Source organism: Oryx dammah, unplaced genomic scaffold, assembly GCF_014754425.2.
Source record: "Oryx dammah isolate SB20612 unplaced genomic scaffold, SCBI_Odam_1.1 HiC_scaffold_14, whole genome shotgun sequence".
NCBI classification, from domain to species: domain Eukaryota; kingdom Metazoa; phylum Chordata; class Mammalia; order Artiodactyla; family Bovidae; genus Oryx; species Oryx dammah.
Window position 1 is genome coordinate 36,198,494 of NW_024070198.1, and position 17,098 is coordinate 36,215,591.

At 43.7% G+C, this 17,098-nt stretch overlaps 1 protein-coding gene across 3 annotated transcripts in view; it reads right to left on the bottom strand.

The window, feature by feature from the left end:
• SHTN1 (shootin 1) overlaps positions 1 to 15,552 on the bottom strand; it is a 115,000-nt gene extending 99,448 nt beyond the window's left edge. For 2 of the 3 annotated variants that reach the window (XM_040254825.1, XM_040254824.1), the window contains exon 1: positions 15,083 to 15,552. In XM_040254825.1, coding sequence (XP_040110759.1) covers positions 15,083 to 15,140 — 58 coding nt within the window. In that variant the 5' untranslated portion in view covers positions 15,141 to 15,552. The remainder of the gene's footprint in view (positions 1 to 15,082) is intronic. The other variant, XM_040254826.1, reaches the window with a different exon arrangement.
• Positions 15,553 to 17,098: the final 1,546 nt, after the last annotated feature.

A 17,098-nucleotide genomic window follows, 5' to 3' on the forward strand; every position in this document is an offset into this window, starting at 1 on the left:
AGCACAACAATTTAAAAGTGCAGCCCAAGCACTTCACTTATCCACGGGCATTGGGCAAACTGGTTATTCTGAGTCTCAGATTCCTCATCTGGAATATAGGAATAACAACTGCACATCTCTCATAGTATTGTTATTAAGAGTAGGCGGACTAATATGTAAGATACAAGGACACTTAGGCACGACTTCCCTGGAGGTCTAGTGGCTAAAACTCCATGCTCCCAAGGCAGGAGGTCCAGGTTCAATCCGTGCTCAGGGAACTAGATCCCAGTGCCACAACTGAGAGTTCACATGCCTTAACTAAAGGACCCCATTTGTCACAAGTAAGATCAAAGATCCTGAATCTTTGTTAAAACTATTACTGTTACATCAAGATATGTCAATCCTTACACAAGGTATGTGTATGACAAGAGATCAGGCTGCTCCCTAACACCCTTCCATCTCAGGCTAACTTCTGTCATACGTGGCCTGAAAGATGGCAAAATCTCTGAAATGCTAAGTATTATTACCCTCCACCAAATAAAAGGAGACGAGAAGGGGGCTAAAGATCAATTGTAGTTTATGTAGTAAAAAACAGAAGGTGCCAAAGAAGTGTAGGCATGTCTGAAGCTGTACTTTTCAATCCTGGCTGCATGTTAGAATCACCTGAGGTGCTTTTAAATTCCACAGCTACCTAATTCCCTCTCCACTCCACCCCAACCCAAGATTCTAATTTAACTAGGTGGACCTTAGACAGCCATATTTTTTATAAGAAGTAAGCACCCCAGGTGATTTAATGTGCAGCCAAAGAAGAGACTCACTACATAGGAGAACGGAATGGAAGAAAAAGGAAGATGTGGAGAAAACAAGGAGAATATCAGGCAAAGCACGTGCTTCAAGAATCATGCTGGTTTTCTATTTTCTAACCCCCTAATGCCAAGAAAGGGAATTTTCTTTCCAAGCTGCAGACCATGCCATAGCCATCCCAGGAAGCAGCTGAGGAGACTTAGTTGTTTGAGAAACATGACAAACAACTAAAGTCATAATTACAGGCCAATAACACCTCTGGCTAGGATGAACAACAATCAGTTTGCCTGGACCTTTTCCAGTTTTAGCATTTGAGAGTCCAGTGCCCCTCTCAGTCCCAGGAAGCTTAACCACCCCATCCTAGCCTTAGCTCCAGATCAGTATTTCCAACCACCACAAAAGACCTGCACTGTCAAATCTGGTAGCCACTGGCCACATATGGCTACTTACATTTAAGTTAACTAAAATAAAATAAAATTTAAACTTCAGCTCTCCAGCTGCTCAATAGCTACACGTGGCTAGTGGCTACCACTGGTCAGTGAACACAAAACACTTCCATCGCAGCTGGAAGTTCTACTGGACAGTATTTCTGGACATCTCTGCCCAGATACCTTATAAGCACCTCAAACTCAACATGTTAGAAAGGGAACTTTTCAATTAAATTTTGCCCAACCACCCTACTTCCTGTACGCATGACTATCATCTATCTACCTAGTTCTTAAGCTACTATCGCAGCATCAAGGGAATCATCGCCTTGATTCCCCACCTCCCCTTCACCACCAAAGGATCTTCAAGATACTCAGATCTCAAAATGTCTCTCCAATCTGCCCTTCCTCTGTAGTTAGTGTCTCTTTCGAACTGTGGTGCTGGAGAAGACTCTTGAAGAGTCCCTTCAACAGCAAGGAGATCAAACAAGTCAATCCTAAAGGAAATCAGCCCTGAATATTCATTGGAAGAACTGATGCTGAAGCTGAAGCTCCAATATTTTGGCCACCTGATGTGAAGAGCCTATGCGCTGGAAAGGACCCTGCTGCTGGGAAAGACTGAAGGCAGGAGAAGGGGGTGACAGAGGATGAGATGGTTGGATGGCATCACCAACTCAATGAACATGAGCTTGAGCAAACTCCAGGAGACAGGAAAGGGCAGGGAAGCCTGGCGTGCTGCAGACCATGGGGTCACAATGAGTCAGACACGACTTAGTGACTGAACAACAACTCTTCCTCTAGCCTCTAGTTTCCCTGTATATCAAATTCATTCTTTACAAAATAGATAGTTAGCATTTTAACAGAGCAATCTGGTTATTTCATTCTCTTGTTTAAAAGCCACCAAAGATGTTAGCGTCACATCTGGGAACCCCACTCTCCTCTCCTCTCTCCATTCACAGACCACAACTCACTCCATCACCCCCAAAGCTCCAACACTTCCCTAAACCCTCTAAGACCTTTCAGACGCTGTTGTCTTTACAAATATTTTCCCCTCTGTCTACAAGGTCTTCCCTTCCCCATCTTCCCCACATCCTCCTTTTCAATGCAGTTCAACTGTCATTTCTTCTAAGAAACTCTCCCCATATACCATGGGCAAAAATCAGCATTTATAGCGACTTCCTAGGTGGCTCAGATGGTAAAGAATCTGCTTGCAATGCAAGAGACCCAGGTTCAATCCCTGGATCAGAAAGATCCCCTGGAGAAGGGCATAGCAATCCACTCCAGTATTTTTGCCTGGAGGATCCCATGGACAGTGGAGCCTGGCAGGCTGTAGTTCACAGGGTCGCACAGAGTCAGACACAGCTGAGTGACTAACATTTTAATTTTCACCAGTGTGTACTGTTCACATATCTCTACTGGAGCATCTACACGCAACATTAATAAGTTGTCTGAAAATAAGTCTGTTTTCTTGCCTTTTCTCCCACTCAATTCATTGCTGTAAACCTTACACTCAGCTGAATACTAAGCCAGAGTCCATGCCTATAATGAATGAATGGCTGGTTCATATAAATCTATGATGTAGAGCAATTAAGCCAAATATTAACATCCACTTTTTTTTAGTTACATTTTTTATTTTTTTAATATAAATTTATTTATTTTAATTGGAGGTTAATTACTTTACAATATTGTATTGGTTTTGCCATACATCAACATGAATCTGCCACGGGTGTACACGTGTTCCCAGTCCTGAACCCCTCTCCCTCCTCCCTCCCCATACCATCCCTCTGGGTCGTCTCAGTGCACCAGCACCAAGCATCCAGTGTTTTGCATCGAACCTGGACTGGCGATTCGTTTCATATATGATATGATACATGTTTCAATGCCATTCTCCCAAATCATCCCACCCTCTCCCTCTCCCACAGAGTCCAAAAGACTGTTCTATACATCTGTGTCTCTTTTGTTCTCTCGCATACAGGGTTATCGTTACCATCTTTCTAAATTCCATATATATGCATTAGTATACTGTATTGGTGTTTTTCTTTCTGGCTTACTTCCCTCTGTATAATAGGCTCCAGTTTCATCCACCTCATTAGAACTGATTCAAATGTATTCTTTTTAACGGCTGAGTAATACTCCATTGTGTATATGTACCACAGCTTTCTTATCCATTCATCTGCTGATGGACATCTAGGTTGCTTCCATGTCCTGGCTATTATAAACAGTGCTGCGATGAACACAGGGGTACACGTGTCTCTTTCAATTCTGGTTTCCTCAGTGTAACATCCACTTTTTAAGTGTGAAGATACAAATGCATAGAAAAGTCAAATCCCACGGTAAGAAATGGTGGAAGCAGAACCAGTTTACTGATGCACAAAGTCATCCACGTAAACAATCTTTACTGTGTATGACATGCACTGTGCTGTGTGCTTAGTCGCTCAGTCGTGTCTGACTCTGTGACCCCAGGGACTGTGCCCGCCAGGCTCCTCTGTCCATGGGGATTCTCCAGGCAAGAATACTGGAGTGGATTGCCATTTCCTTCTCCAGGGGATCTTCCCAACCCACGGATCGAAGCCAGGTCTCCCCCGTTGCAGGTGGATTCTTTACCATCTGAGCCACCAGGGAAGCCCAAGCACTAGACAAGAAATAATCCTCTGGGGTGAAGACTGTGTCTTTATCCATCCATTGTGCCCTCTTCTGGCACAATGCCTGACATATAGTAGGCACTCGATAAGTGAGTGAGTGAAAGTCACTCAGTTGTGTCCGACTCTGTGACCCTATGGACTATACAGTCCATAGAATTCTCCAGGCCAGAATACTGGAGTGGGTAGCCTTTCCCTTCTCCAGGGGATCTTCCCAACCCAGGGATCAAACCTAGGTCTCCTGCATTGCAGGCAGATTCTTTACCAGCTGAGCCACAAGGAAAGCCCAAGAATCCTGGAGTGGATAGCCTATCCCTTCTCCAGTGGCTTCCCAACCCAGGAATCGAACCAGGGTCTCCTGCACTGCTATCAGGCACTTGATAAATGTGTGCTAAATTCAGGAAGAAGGAAGATCGGACCTAGGTCTTTACATGAACAACTTATGCAAGAGCACATACTTTCCTCCCCAAACTAAAAGGGCCTCTTATATCATATGTTACAACAAGATACTTTAGAAAAATGAAGCTTTAAAAAGCCATCAAACATAACCAAAAGAAAAAAAAAACACTGCCTCATGAGATCATCTAATATACATTCTCATCTGTTGAGTCTGCGTCTCTGAAACCCATGGAGCCTTGAAACATCTCTTACTAATGGGGTATAAGAACATAAGTCATAAGAGCTAATGTTCAATTAGGACATTATTCCCTTCTCTACACATCCCAATAGGTCCTGCTCTTAAAGGCAGAATAGAAAGAGAAGTCATTTATACCTCAGTTGTTAATGAAAGCATTAGAAGAGCCAGGGAAAACACTGCTGGAAAACCTAATCAAACACAAAGGTGAGACATTTCATATCTGAAAAGAAGTTATGGCAAACCTGAAATTCAATCTTTACCTGATAGAACACACAGTACAGAGCTAATGATTTAATGATGCTTAAGAAGTAATCTCAATAAACTATATTAAGGACTTCAAGTTAACCAACAGAAAGGAAGGAAACTAGGTAACTTTAAAATACATTTATTAGCCTGGTTTCTGGTCTGGCATTTAAGGAGCTTGTAAGCTGACACTGTGGTTCTCACAATAACAACAAAAAAAGCTGAACAAACAAAATCAACAACTCTTCTTAGATCCATGAGAGAATCGAAGACACTGGGCAAACTGCTACTCTAAAAATCAGAGATACACAGGATCACAACCTAGTGGAGAAGAAGCCAAGGTACAAAATCCCCTCCTGTGCCAAACCAGGGGAAGAAAAATTAAAACTGTAACTGACAAATTGCTAGAGGTTCAGCTGCAACGAGTTTGGAAGTTAAAAACTCCAGGTGAGGGGCAGGGTTAGGAAGCCCTGACAGTTTTATGAGTTCTACCTCCAGGAATGCTCAGGACCTCACAGTGAATACTGAGAAAACTTCCCTACTGGTTTTGGCAGGGGACAGGAAAAGGATCCATGATGAAATACGCCCAGAGCCTTCTGTTCTTCTTAACATGGCCTTCCCTCAAGGGAAATTCTTTTATCAGAGCCTAACAGATTGAAGAGACTGTAATAACCACTTCCAACCCTTTGTAGTCTTGTCTTACTGACAGGGAAAGCTAAAACTAGAAGCACTTATGAAAGTCACAGCCTAGGGCGTAGCTCGCTGAAACACGGAGACCCTCTACTAGGACCCTTCCCTTCCCCCTACCTCACCACCGCGTGAATGTTTACAGCCGCTTTATTCATAACTGCCAGAACTCGGAAGCAAACATCATGCTCATCAACAAGTGAATGGAGAAACTGACAATGGTACACCCATACAATGGGGTATTATTCAGTGATAAAGAGAAATAAATGAGCTCTCAAGCACAAAAGACACATAGGAAGCCCACATGCATATTGCTCAGTGGAAGAAGCCAATCGGAAAATGCAACATTCTGTACAATTTCAAATATACAACAGTACGGAAAAAGCAAATCTGACGGAGCCAGTAAAAAGATGGGTGGCTGCCAGGAGTTCCAGGGTAACGTAAGAGGAATGAACAGGTAGAACAGAGGAAGTTTTTGGAGCAGTGAAATTATTCTGTTTGATACATGTTATGATGGGTACATGTCATACATTTGTCTAAACCCACAGAATGTACAACATAAAAAATAAACCCTGATGCAAAATACGGACTTTAGTTAATGTAGCAATACTGGCTCACCAATTCTAAGAACTGTAGTACAGTTCTGTAGTACAATAATCTGTACTACACTAATATAAAATGATAATGATAGAAAAAAGTGAGAGGAGATGAGGGATTATGCAGGAATTCTCTGTACTTTCTGTTCCATTTTTCTACAATCTAAAACTGCTCCCCAAAGTCTTATTTAAAAAAAAAACACACAACAAATACATATACATATATGTGTATGTGTATGTATGTGTGTGTATCAGTCTCAGAATCATACCCTGAATTACACCATACAGGATCTGAGATAGAATCAAGTAACTAAAAGGATCCTAATATATTACTGTCCACTGTATCATACAAAAATTTCAAAACTCATGTTTTAATGTTTACAATACTTAGATATTTCAATTTTAAAAATGAAATAAAATGCTTAGCCAGCATGGGAAGCAGAGAAGACCGAAAGCAGTGTTCCTTCCACATTTTAAAGCAAAGCTTGACTGTCTTAACAGCTCTGAATAAAATCTATAGCACAACAAAGTTTAAAATACACAGACTTTTGTGATTTAACAGTTCCACTCCTGAGAATTCTTCCTACAGCTGCACTTACAGCTATATGTGTACAAGGATGTGAGCATTACTGTTTTTAATAAATTTTGATTTTATAAACTTTAGATCCATAATAAAACTGCCCACATAGTAGAGCTCCCATATACCGTACACTCAGTTTCTCCTATTATTAACATCTTACATTATCGTGTTACTTTTCTTTCAATCAATGGATGAATACTGACACACTATTATGAACTAAAGTCCATACCTTATTTCCTTAGTTGTTATCTAGTGTTCTCGGAGAAGGCGATGGCACCCCACTCCAGTACCCTTGCCTGGAAAATCCCATGGACAGAGGAGCCTGGTGGGCTACAGTCCATGGGGTCTCGTGAAGGGTCGGACATGACTGAGCGACTTCACTTTCACTTTTCACTTTCATGCATTGGAGAAGGAAATGGCAACCCACTCCAGTGTTCTTGCCTGGAGAATCCCAGGGACAGGGGAGCCTGGTGGGCTGCCGTCTATGGGGTCGTACAGAGTCGGACATGACTGAAGCGACTCAGCAGCAGTGTTCTACTTTTGTGCCAGGAGCATTCAGATGCCACACTATATTTAGTTGTCATGTCTCCTTAGACACATCTTGCTGTTGTTCAGTTGCTCAGTCATGTCCAGCTCTTTGCAATCCCATGGACTGCAGCACACCAGACTTCCTTGACCTCTCCCAGAGTTTGCTCAAACTCATATCCATTGAGTATCTAGGCTGTGACGAACTTCCCAGGCTTTCCTTGTTTTCGATAATTTTGACAGTTTTGAGGAGCACTGATCAGATACTTTGTAGAATGTTCCTTCACATGGGATGTTGTCCTCATTAGACCTGGACTACAAGTTTTTAGGAGAGGATTACAGGTGAAGTGCCATTTTCATCAACTCTTATTAGAGGTACATATATACGATCCTGAGTGCATGCGTGGTCATGTTCAACTCTGTGAGCCCTGGTGGACTGCAGCCTGCCAGGCTCCTCTGTCCATGGGATTTCCTAGGCAAGAATATTGGAGTGGACTGCCATTTCCTCCTTCAGGGGATCTTCCTGAACCAGGGATCGAACCTGTGTCTCTTCCATCTCCTGCACAAGAAGGCAGATTCTTTACCCCTATGCCACCTGGAAACCACCCCCGCCACCAAAAAAAGACTCCTTTGGAGAATATAATAAAGACTGGGAAACAATGAGTTGGAAGGAGTAGCTAATTGTACTTTTTAGTCCATATGCTTTTTTTCTTCTATAAGCATATGTTTACTCTTACATCTAACAACAACAACAAAAGTTAAGACTGATCTACCTAATTGCAGAGTTAAGGTGGGAATACCAGACCACCTTACCTGTTTCCTGAGAAATCTGAATGCAGGTCAAAAAGCAACAGTCAGGAGCAGACATGGAACAATGGCCTGGTTCCAAATTGGGAAAGGAGTACGTCAAGGCTGAATACTGTCACCCTGCTTATTTAACTTATATGCAGAGTACACCATGTGAAATGCCGGACTGGATGAAGCACAAGGTGGAATCAAGATTGCTGGGAGAAATATCAATAACCTCAAATATGCAGATGACACGCCCGAAATGGCAGACAGGAAAGAGGAACTAAAGAGCCTCTTGATGAAAGTGAAAGAAAAGAGTGAAAAAGCTGGCTTAAAATTCAACATTTGAAAAATGAAGATCATGGAATCTGGCCCCATCACTTCATGGCAAATAGATGGGGAAACAATGGAAACAGTGACAGACTTTATTTTCTTGGGCTCCAAATCACCACAGATGGTGACTGCAGTCATGAAATCAAAAGACGCTTGTTCCTTGGAAGAAAAGCTATGATCAACCTAGACAGCATTTTAAAAAGCAAAGACATTACTTTGCCAACAAAGGTCCATCTAGTCAAAGCTATGGTTTTTCCAGTGGTCATGTATGGATGTGAGTTGGACTATAAAGAAAACTGAGTGGTGAAGAAATGACGCTTTTGATCTGTGGTGTTGGAGAAGACTCCTGAGAGTCCCTTGGACTGCAAGGAGATCAAACCAGTCCATTCTGAAGGAGATCAGTCCGGAATATTCATTGAAAGGACTGATGATAAAGCTAAAACTCCAATACTTTTGCCACCTGATGCAAAGAACTAACTCATTGGAAAAGACTCTGATGCTGGGAAAGACTGAAGGCAGGAGAAGGGGACAACAGAGGATGAGATGGTTGGATGGCATCACTGACTCAATGGAAATGAGTTTGCACAATCTCCAGGAGTTAGTGATAGGGAAGCCTGGTGTGCTGCAGTCCACAGGGTCTCAAAGAGTTGGACATGACTGAACAACTGAACTGCACTGAACAGTGAAATTCTAACTAGACCATCTAGTTCTTCGGGCCATGCTAAATGTCCATCTCTAGACAAGTAACCCAACTGAGGTCTCTTCAGCAGTGGCTCAAAAACTTTAGGAAAATGCCTTTTCAATAAATACTCTGGTTTACAAAAAATCATATGGCCCACAAGGCCTAAAATATTTATCTCTGTCATTTACAGAAAAAGTCTGTTGACCCTTGATCTCTATCTAGTATATTAGCTTAAAAAAATTTTTTTTGGCTTATTCATACAGTGGATGAGCAATCTATCTTAGGGTTCTGGAGAACAGAAGTGCAAAATAGGTTTCACTGAACTAAAATCCACGTGTCAGCAGAGCTATGTTCCTTCTAGAAGCTCAAGGGGAAAATCCATCTCCTTGCCTTTTCCATTTTGTGGAGCCTGTTCACAGGCTTCCCAGGTGGCTCAAACAGTAAAGAATCTGCCTGTCAATGCATAAGACATAGGCAACGGGGTTCAATCCCTGGATGGAGAAAATCCGCTGGAGGAAGAAATGGCAACCCACTCCAGTATTCTTGCCTGGGAAATCTCATGGACAGAGGGGCCTGGCGGGCTACAGTCCATGGGGTCACAAAAAGTCGGACACGACTGAGCAACTGAGCACAATGCAAACAAATGAACTACAATATGCAACAGTATTAATAAATATCATACACATAATGAGTAAAAGAAGACAGAAGCAAGTAATACATACTGTATGATTCCACTTCTGTAAATTTCAGAAACTTGCAAAACTTATCTTTGGTGGTATTGAATATCTTCGGTTAGAGGAAGCTGATGGTGTTGAGGGGTTATGAGGGGCTTCTGGAAATGTTCTGATTTAAGTGTTGTTAGAAACATATTTGCTTTTTAAAAGTAATTCACTGAGATGTTCATTTATATTTTGCAGACTGTCCTCAATCTACACTTTGTTGTAAAAGCAAAAAGTTTAAATATAAATCTTATAAAAATGTAGCCAGATGAAGAAAAATAAATTTATCAGCCTTTTCATAAACAACTGAGTAAGTACATATATTCCCTGGCTCCTTCAGACACAGTTGGCCCCGTGGCCACACTTAGAACATAGTGGTATAAAGTCAAGTTTGCACTTCACACCAAAGCAACCAGTTAGTCCCAAACAGCTTTCTAGGGACCGACTTTGTATGGATCCAAGATTGACAATGCTTCGGTTTTGCACACTAATATGGTAATCGTGGTGGACAACAGCTTTAGTCCCTTTTGTCAAAATAATGCTCTAGCTACTTTCTAGCCTAGAAGCCAAAGAAACACTGGAAGAAGCCCCTTTTAATTACTATCTCAGCCTTAAGAATAAGCTTGACTAAATTTTCATCTGAACTTTTGAGCGCTGGTTCAATAATTTTGGAGAAAATGCTACCAACTCTCAAGGTGAAAGGTTATCCTGCCTTAAAACCAATTATCTGGCCATTTAAAAGTGTTAGTCCAAGACTAGCCCATAACTTGTATTTATTTGCTGGTGGTGGTCTTATGTTAGAACACCAGTTTTACTAAGTGGAAATCATTCTCTACAAAATTCCTCCACAAGATCCAAATGACATGGCATTATGACGGTGACAGCTTACTGGACATCTGCAGTTTGCGTCTGCCCAGCCTGCACGCCCCTCTTCTGGTAGTGGCACGTCATTCTATTTTGGACTATTCCAAACCTTTGGTCTTTGTGGAGGCTGCCAGTCAAGATGCCCCGCTCTTCCTTGGCCAGAGGATTTTAAATACTTGACCCAAATGAGGCCACCAACTCTAGACTAGGAACTCCACGAGCAGGGACAAGATTTTTTGCATCTCTGATGCCTAGCACAGTGCCTGGCTATGAATATTCAGTGTATGTGGGCTGAATAAAATACAAAGAAAATCATGTACCTTAAACAAATGCTGAGCTAAGTCTATCATTTCCCAGCAGAATTCTGGAAGGGGAGCAAATTGTAACATGTTTTGTAAGAAAAATGTCCACTTTAGTAAGCTAGGAAATATGCATTGGAAATAGTATCCCAAGTTGCCATTTCTCAGTGCATTAAAGATGTCAATCAGTCCAAAAAAAAAAGCCCCCCAAAAGACAAAAGGAGCATTACCTCATTACCTCAACATCTGCTTGAACATAAGCAATCGCACACTGGCTAATTTTTTTTAAAGGGACATAATATAACTTTCTAGAAAGACATAATATAGCTAATTATACCATTCACTAGAAGAGAACATACAATGTTTTGAAGTAATTCAGAAGTGGGTGTGATTTTTATAAGACACAGAGCTTAGGGAATGGAAGTATAAATTAGAGATTGTTCATATTATGACAGACTCCATCATTACATTTCACAACTTTTGTCAAAAGCAACCTTATTCACCACACCACTAAAGGCTTCACATTAGGGAAGGCTGCTGTCAGCTCTGCCATTCACAGTGGATGGGAACTTTCTTTCTGAACACCCTCCTGAAGAATGGGCGCAAATTTTATACTTAAAGCACTAGGGCAGGAAAGATATGATGAAACCTAAATAGTCAATAAACATGTAAAAAAGATTTCAAACCTCACTAATAGCCAGGTCAAACATGTTTTTTAAAGGTTTACCATTTTTGCTCCTCAGATAGGCAAAAATTAAGCAAACTGTCAAGATGTCAACAAAGACTACATTGGTCAGTGTTGACCAATGCGTTGGAAAACGGACACTGCTGAGGGCAATGTGAACTGGTACAGCCATTTGAGGTGGGCAAGGGGGCATTTCTGCAATGTCTAGGAAAACTTTATGTGTATATGCCCTCTAAGCCAACAAAACAGGCCTAAAAATCTATCCTAGAACAACAAACTTCTAATTGTACAAACTGATCTGTATGATTATTTGATTAATGACTGTCTACGAGAAATTAAACTTGTCTGTCTGGTTCACTGTCTTCTCTCCCAGTGCCTAGCACATGGGCCTCACATGTGATAGGTACATGCTATTTGTCAAAGGAGTAAATGAATATGTTTACTCAGCATTAGAAAAAAAAGCTTTTAATCAATAATGGTTCTTGTTCACATTAACGAGAGGTAGTGGAATTATTCACAGTGTTAACAGGCAGTAAAAAGTACTGTTTACTTTCAAAAATTAATCACACACATCAGCTTACAAAACTGATCACAATATTGGTAAGAGTCCAAACACCTAGGTGTCTGTTTTTACACCTCAAATCCCTAGCTTCCAAGTTAGTTCTGTAGGTTCAAGAGCAACAAAACACTCTTGAAACAAGTCAATTGCTATCGAAGTCTATGGTGGGGTGATGTTAGTCACTCAGTTCACACCCAGCTCTTTGTCCATTGACAAATAAATGCTCCCATTTTGAAATGTATAAAAATTACACTGTGGGCTGAAAAAGAAATCCCAATACCTGTGTAACCAGACTCAATATCCTTTTTTTAAAAAAGTGTACTCTTTAAGAAACACAAATTTCAAAGTCCAGCTGTTCTACCCTCTTTGACATGCTCTAATTGAAGAAATATATCCTCTAAAAATACAATGCACAGATTTCCCAATATAATTAGAAAAAGAACCAGAAACTAAAGGATCATCCCTTTTCCTCAGCTCTCACATCCAACACAGAGATAGAGATGTCTTCCAAAATCAAATATAAATAACTTGTGGATTATGTGTATTGGTAAATTACCCTTGAAATTATATATAGAATAAAAAGTGAAATTTTAAATTTTAACATTATTTGAAAACTGACCATACAACAAAAGATCTGATATCCATTGACAGATATCATCAATAATAAAAGTTTCAACAGTTTAGAATATGAATTGAGACAAGCATGTTGGCAGTGCACGTGCATGTTCAGTTGCTCAATCATGTCCGACTCTTTACGACTCTATGGACTGTAGCATGCCAGGCTCCTCCGTCCATGGGATTTCCCAGGCAAGAATACTGGAAGGGGTTGCAATTTCCTCCTCTGGGGGATCTTCTCGACCCAGGAATCGAACCCATGTCTCCTGCATCTCCTATGCTGCAGGTGGATTCTTTACCACTGAGCTACAAAGAACCCCTTATGTTGGTGGGGGTGGTATTATTAGCAATAACATACTAATAAAATCCAGCCCCTCACTAAAACACTTGAGAAATTCCAGACAAAGGCATTGTGCTCACCCACTAGACTAACCAAGGATGGGAGCTGAAGGTACTAGGAAGGCAAAACCATTAACATGTATCCAGCACTTTCCAGATGCTGGATAACAGAGAAATGTGTTGTGCCCATTTTGGAGAGGTTAAATAACTTCCCCAATGGAAACAGTGACAGACTTTATTTTCTTGGGCTCCAAAATCACTGCACATGATGACTGCCACCGTGAAATTAAAAGACACTTGCTCCTTGGAAGAAAAGTTATGACCAACCTAGACAGCATATTAAAAAGCAGAGACATTTCCTTGCCAACAAAGGTCCGTCTAGTCAAAGCTGTGGCTTTTTCAGTAGTCATGTATGGATGTGAGAGTTGGACTATAAAGAAAGCTGAGCACTGGAAGAATTGATGCTTTTGAACTGTGGTGTTGGAGAAGACTCTTGAGAGTCCCTTCGACTGAAAGGACATCAAACCAGTCCATCCTAAAGGAAATCAGTCTTGAATATTCATTGAAAAGACTGATGCTGAAGCTCCAATACTTTGGCCAACTGATATGAAGAACTGACTCATTGGAAACGATCCTGATGCTGGGAAAGATTGAAGGCAGGAGAAGGGGACGACAGAAGATAAGATGGTTGGATGGCATCACCGACTCGATGGACATGAGTTTGAGCAAGCTCAGGGAGTTGGCAATGGACAGGGAAGCCTGGTGTGCTGCAGTCCATGGGGTCGCAAAGAGTCGGACATGACTGAGCAACTGAACTGAACTGAAATAATTTCCCCAAGGTCACCCAGTTACTAAACAGTCATGATGAGATTTGTTTTCAGGAATGTGGACCGCAGAGGGATCCATATACCCTATGAACAGCTTGTTTGTGATCTCAGGGAGCAACAGGTCTTAGTACTGGACAGATCTCATGACATCATCTGGTTTAGCTTTTGCCTGTAGTCAAGTAAGCCTTGATTAACCATAAGATCCATAAAAGAGAAGTGACTCTCCCAAGTTCACAGAGTTGGTGAGTTGAGTCAAGAGAAGTGAAAAAGCTGGGACTAAACACCAGGATTCACCACAGAGCCGGGCCCCTTCCACGACCTGGTCGTGTCAGCAAGTTACTCAGAAAAAAAAGTATGTTCCCACACATTTTTACTTCCTAAATCTGTATGGTTTCCCTCTTTCTTGACCTGTATTCTCAGGGCACCTTTGGTCAGGGACATAATCATTTTAAGTTGAAAAGGTGTTCGGTTCACATGCGATCTTAATTTGGCTTTGTTCAGACGTGTGGTGAAGCGATGAAAACGACTGACTAAAACTGTTACTTCTTAGGATATTAAAACAGTTCTGCATCTAGTTACCCGGCAGTGTAGAAATGCAGGTTACAAGGCCTGGCTTTTCTGCGAACCAGAGCCAAGTCCTAAATCAAGAAGCCCTACACCATCAGGGTGCCGCCTCACTGGCGAAGCCACTGCTAGAAATGGGAAGCGATACAGCACACCGTGGCCTGCAAATCCCAGCTAGGGAAGGAAAGAGGAACTAGGCCAAACCAGAATGAAAAGCCGGAGAAAGGCTGTCAAACGCGCGGCAGGCCTCCCAGTGCCAATGTGCAAGGGTGGGGCCGCGGCCAGGGAGCCAGGCCAGCGGAGCTGCCCACACTGCGCCCTCTCCACGACAACCAGCCCCACTCGCCTCTCCCGCGCGGCACGGGGGGGACTGTGGGGCCGTGTCCGCGCCGAAGCCCCGTCCCTTTCCCTAAACCCCCATCTCCAGCTAAAGCCACCAAGGGGGAAGCGCTTCCCGCACGGCCCGGCGCGCCCCTCCAGGGCACAGACACAGTAACCCTCTGTCCCGGGGCTCGCCCAAGCGCGCGGGGCGCGGCGGACGCCTCTCCCCGGGGCGGCGGAGCTCCTGGGGGTGACGGTGGCGGCCGCGACCCCTCCCGCCCAGCTTCCACCCGCTCCGCACCCGGCGCCCCGGAGCCGTCCCCGCCCACGGGCCGCGGCCGCCCGCACCTGGCGGCTACGCGCCCGCCTACCTTGCTCCTTCAGGCTGGAGATGAGCTGCAGCTGCTTCTCTTCTTCCGAGCTGTTCATTTTGGCAGGTGGGGCCGGGAATAAAAGGAAAGGAGGGAGAAGAGAGGGGGTGCAGCAGGGGTGTGGGGGGTGGGGGGGAAGAAAATAGCAAGATGCCGCTGGCGGGCGGCTTCGCTACCCGGAAGTTGGATTTGCTCCCGCTCCTCCTCCTCCTCCTCCTCCTCCTGCAGGCGCGGGGCGCGCGGGTGAGATCATCCCAGCGCACCTACTCTGCGGCCTCAGCGGCTTTACCTGCCGGCGGGCGGAGAGGCGGGGAGGGGGGCGGAGACAGGCCGGCAGCCCCGCGGGCAGCGGGCAAGGGTGGGGACGCCGGAGGCACCCTCGGTGACCACGAGACCGTCTACCGTGCTAGCCCGCGGCGGCCGCCGACGCGCTCGGCTTCCTCCGCCGCCCAGGCCGGCGCCGCAGGATGCGCGGGCGGGAGGGCGTGCGCGGGCCCTGCGTTGAGGTGGCGCTGGCTGGTGCCTGCACCCCCCCGTCTCCGCCTGCACCCCTCTTCTCCGCCTCCGCCCTCCTTTTGGACCCTCACCCCCACCCCCGGCCAGGCGCGTGTTCTGGAGGAAGCCTGCCCTGGGTCTGCAGCGTCTATGAGAAGCCCACTTTGAACGCTGCCAAAGGCCTCTCCCCACCAACTGCTGATAAGGCAGAGCGAGACGTAATGAGCTAATAAACACCCAGATTCTTCCCCAGTTCTTGCATAGTGGACCCTGGGGGTGGGGGCTCCGTGTGGACAAACCTAGGTTTCCCCCCGCTTCCCCTGGGGGCAAGCTCTGTGTTGTACGTTTGGCATTTTGCAAAGCGTACAGATATTGAAACAGACCAGACGGGTAAGGTACACAGTTTGCCAGGGAGGGCGTGGTAAATTAGTTAACTGCTCCTGGCTCCTGGGCTGGCTTCCTCCAGCTGCACTCGGTTTTAGAAATGGTCAAAACTGAGCCCTGCAGCCCACAGATCGCCAGGCCCTGCAAATCATGTGGTCTGTAGTGGAAAGATCTCTTCAGGGTGGAGGCCACTGCAGTCTGAATGCCTAAGGTCACACAGCTGCCTGACATCAGAGGCTGGTGACGTTTGACTACCTTCTCTGTTTGAACCCAGCTCTGGGTTCGAGCCTGACCAAAAGAGGGGCGGTAGGCCTGCCAGATTTCAAAATGGCTCTCCCCTACCCGCAGCAGCCAGTTCTTAGTCAAGTTTCCTGATCTCTTTGAACTTCATCTGAAAAAAAAAAAAATAGGAAATAATACGAATATCCACTCTCCCGGAAGAGTTGTTAAGTGTTCAACAAGGAGAGGAAGATACACAAAACGCCACAGCATAATTTGACATACACTAGGTGTTCTTTAAAAAAAAAAGAAAGTTTACAGCTCTGTGAACAAAGCATTGTGGATGCTAAAATGGGCACAGGCACTTTTACACTAATCATTAAGTATACAAAGTAAATCCAAACTCAGTTAGGCTCACTACACATCTAGAGTTTTCTCACTATCTCAAGGCTCTTCATGTGGGTTCTACACCTGCACAGTGCTTCTGCTCATTCCTCATTTGCTATTTTATGTAAATACCCAACTCTGTTTACAGAATGGATCTCCATGATGGATGGTGGAGGAGTGCTAGAATACAGGTAAATACTGTAACTAGTATCTGTCTGATACTCCTCCCAAGTTCTAATTCAAAACAAACTGGAAAAAGATGGTAGCACTACTTCCTCTTTTTCTAAAAAGGCAATGTAACATTTTAGCATGAGTGATTTAGTGTTAGAATGATCTAAAAAAGGCAGCACACTGTTTTTAAATAGAATGAATTAAAATTTTGAAAATTTAAAAATAAATTTTGGCATGAGGTCTTGTTGTTCAGTCCTTTCCCTAGTTTTTCATGACAGTTTAAGAAATAATAATAACCAAATGGCCTTTGCCTTAAGATTACCTGAGATGGTATCTTAATTCTCAGAGTTTAAAGAAGGC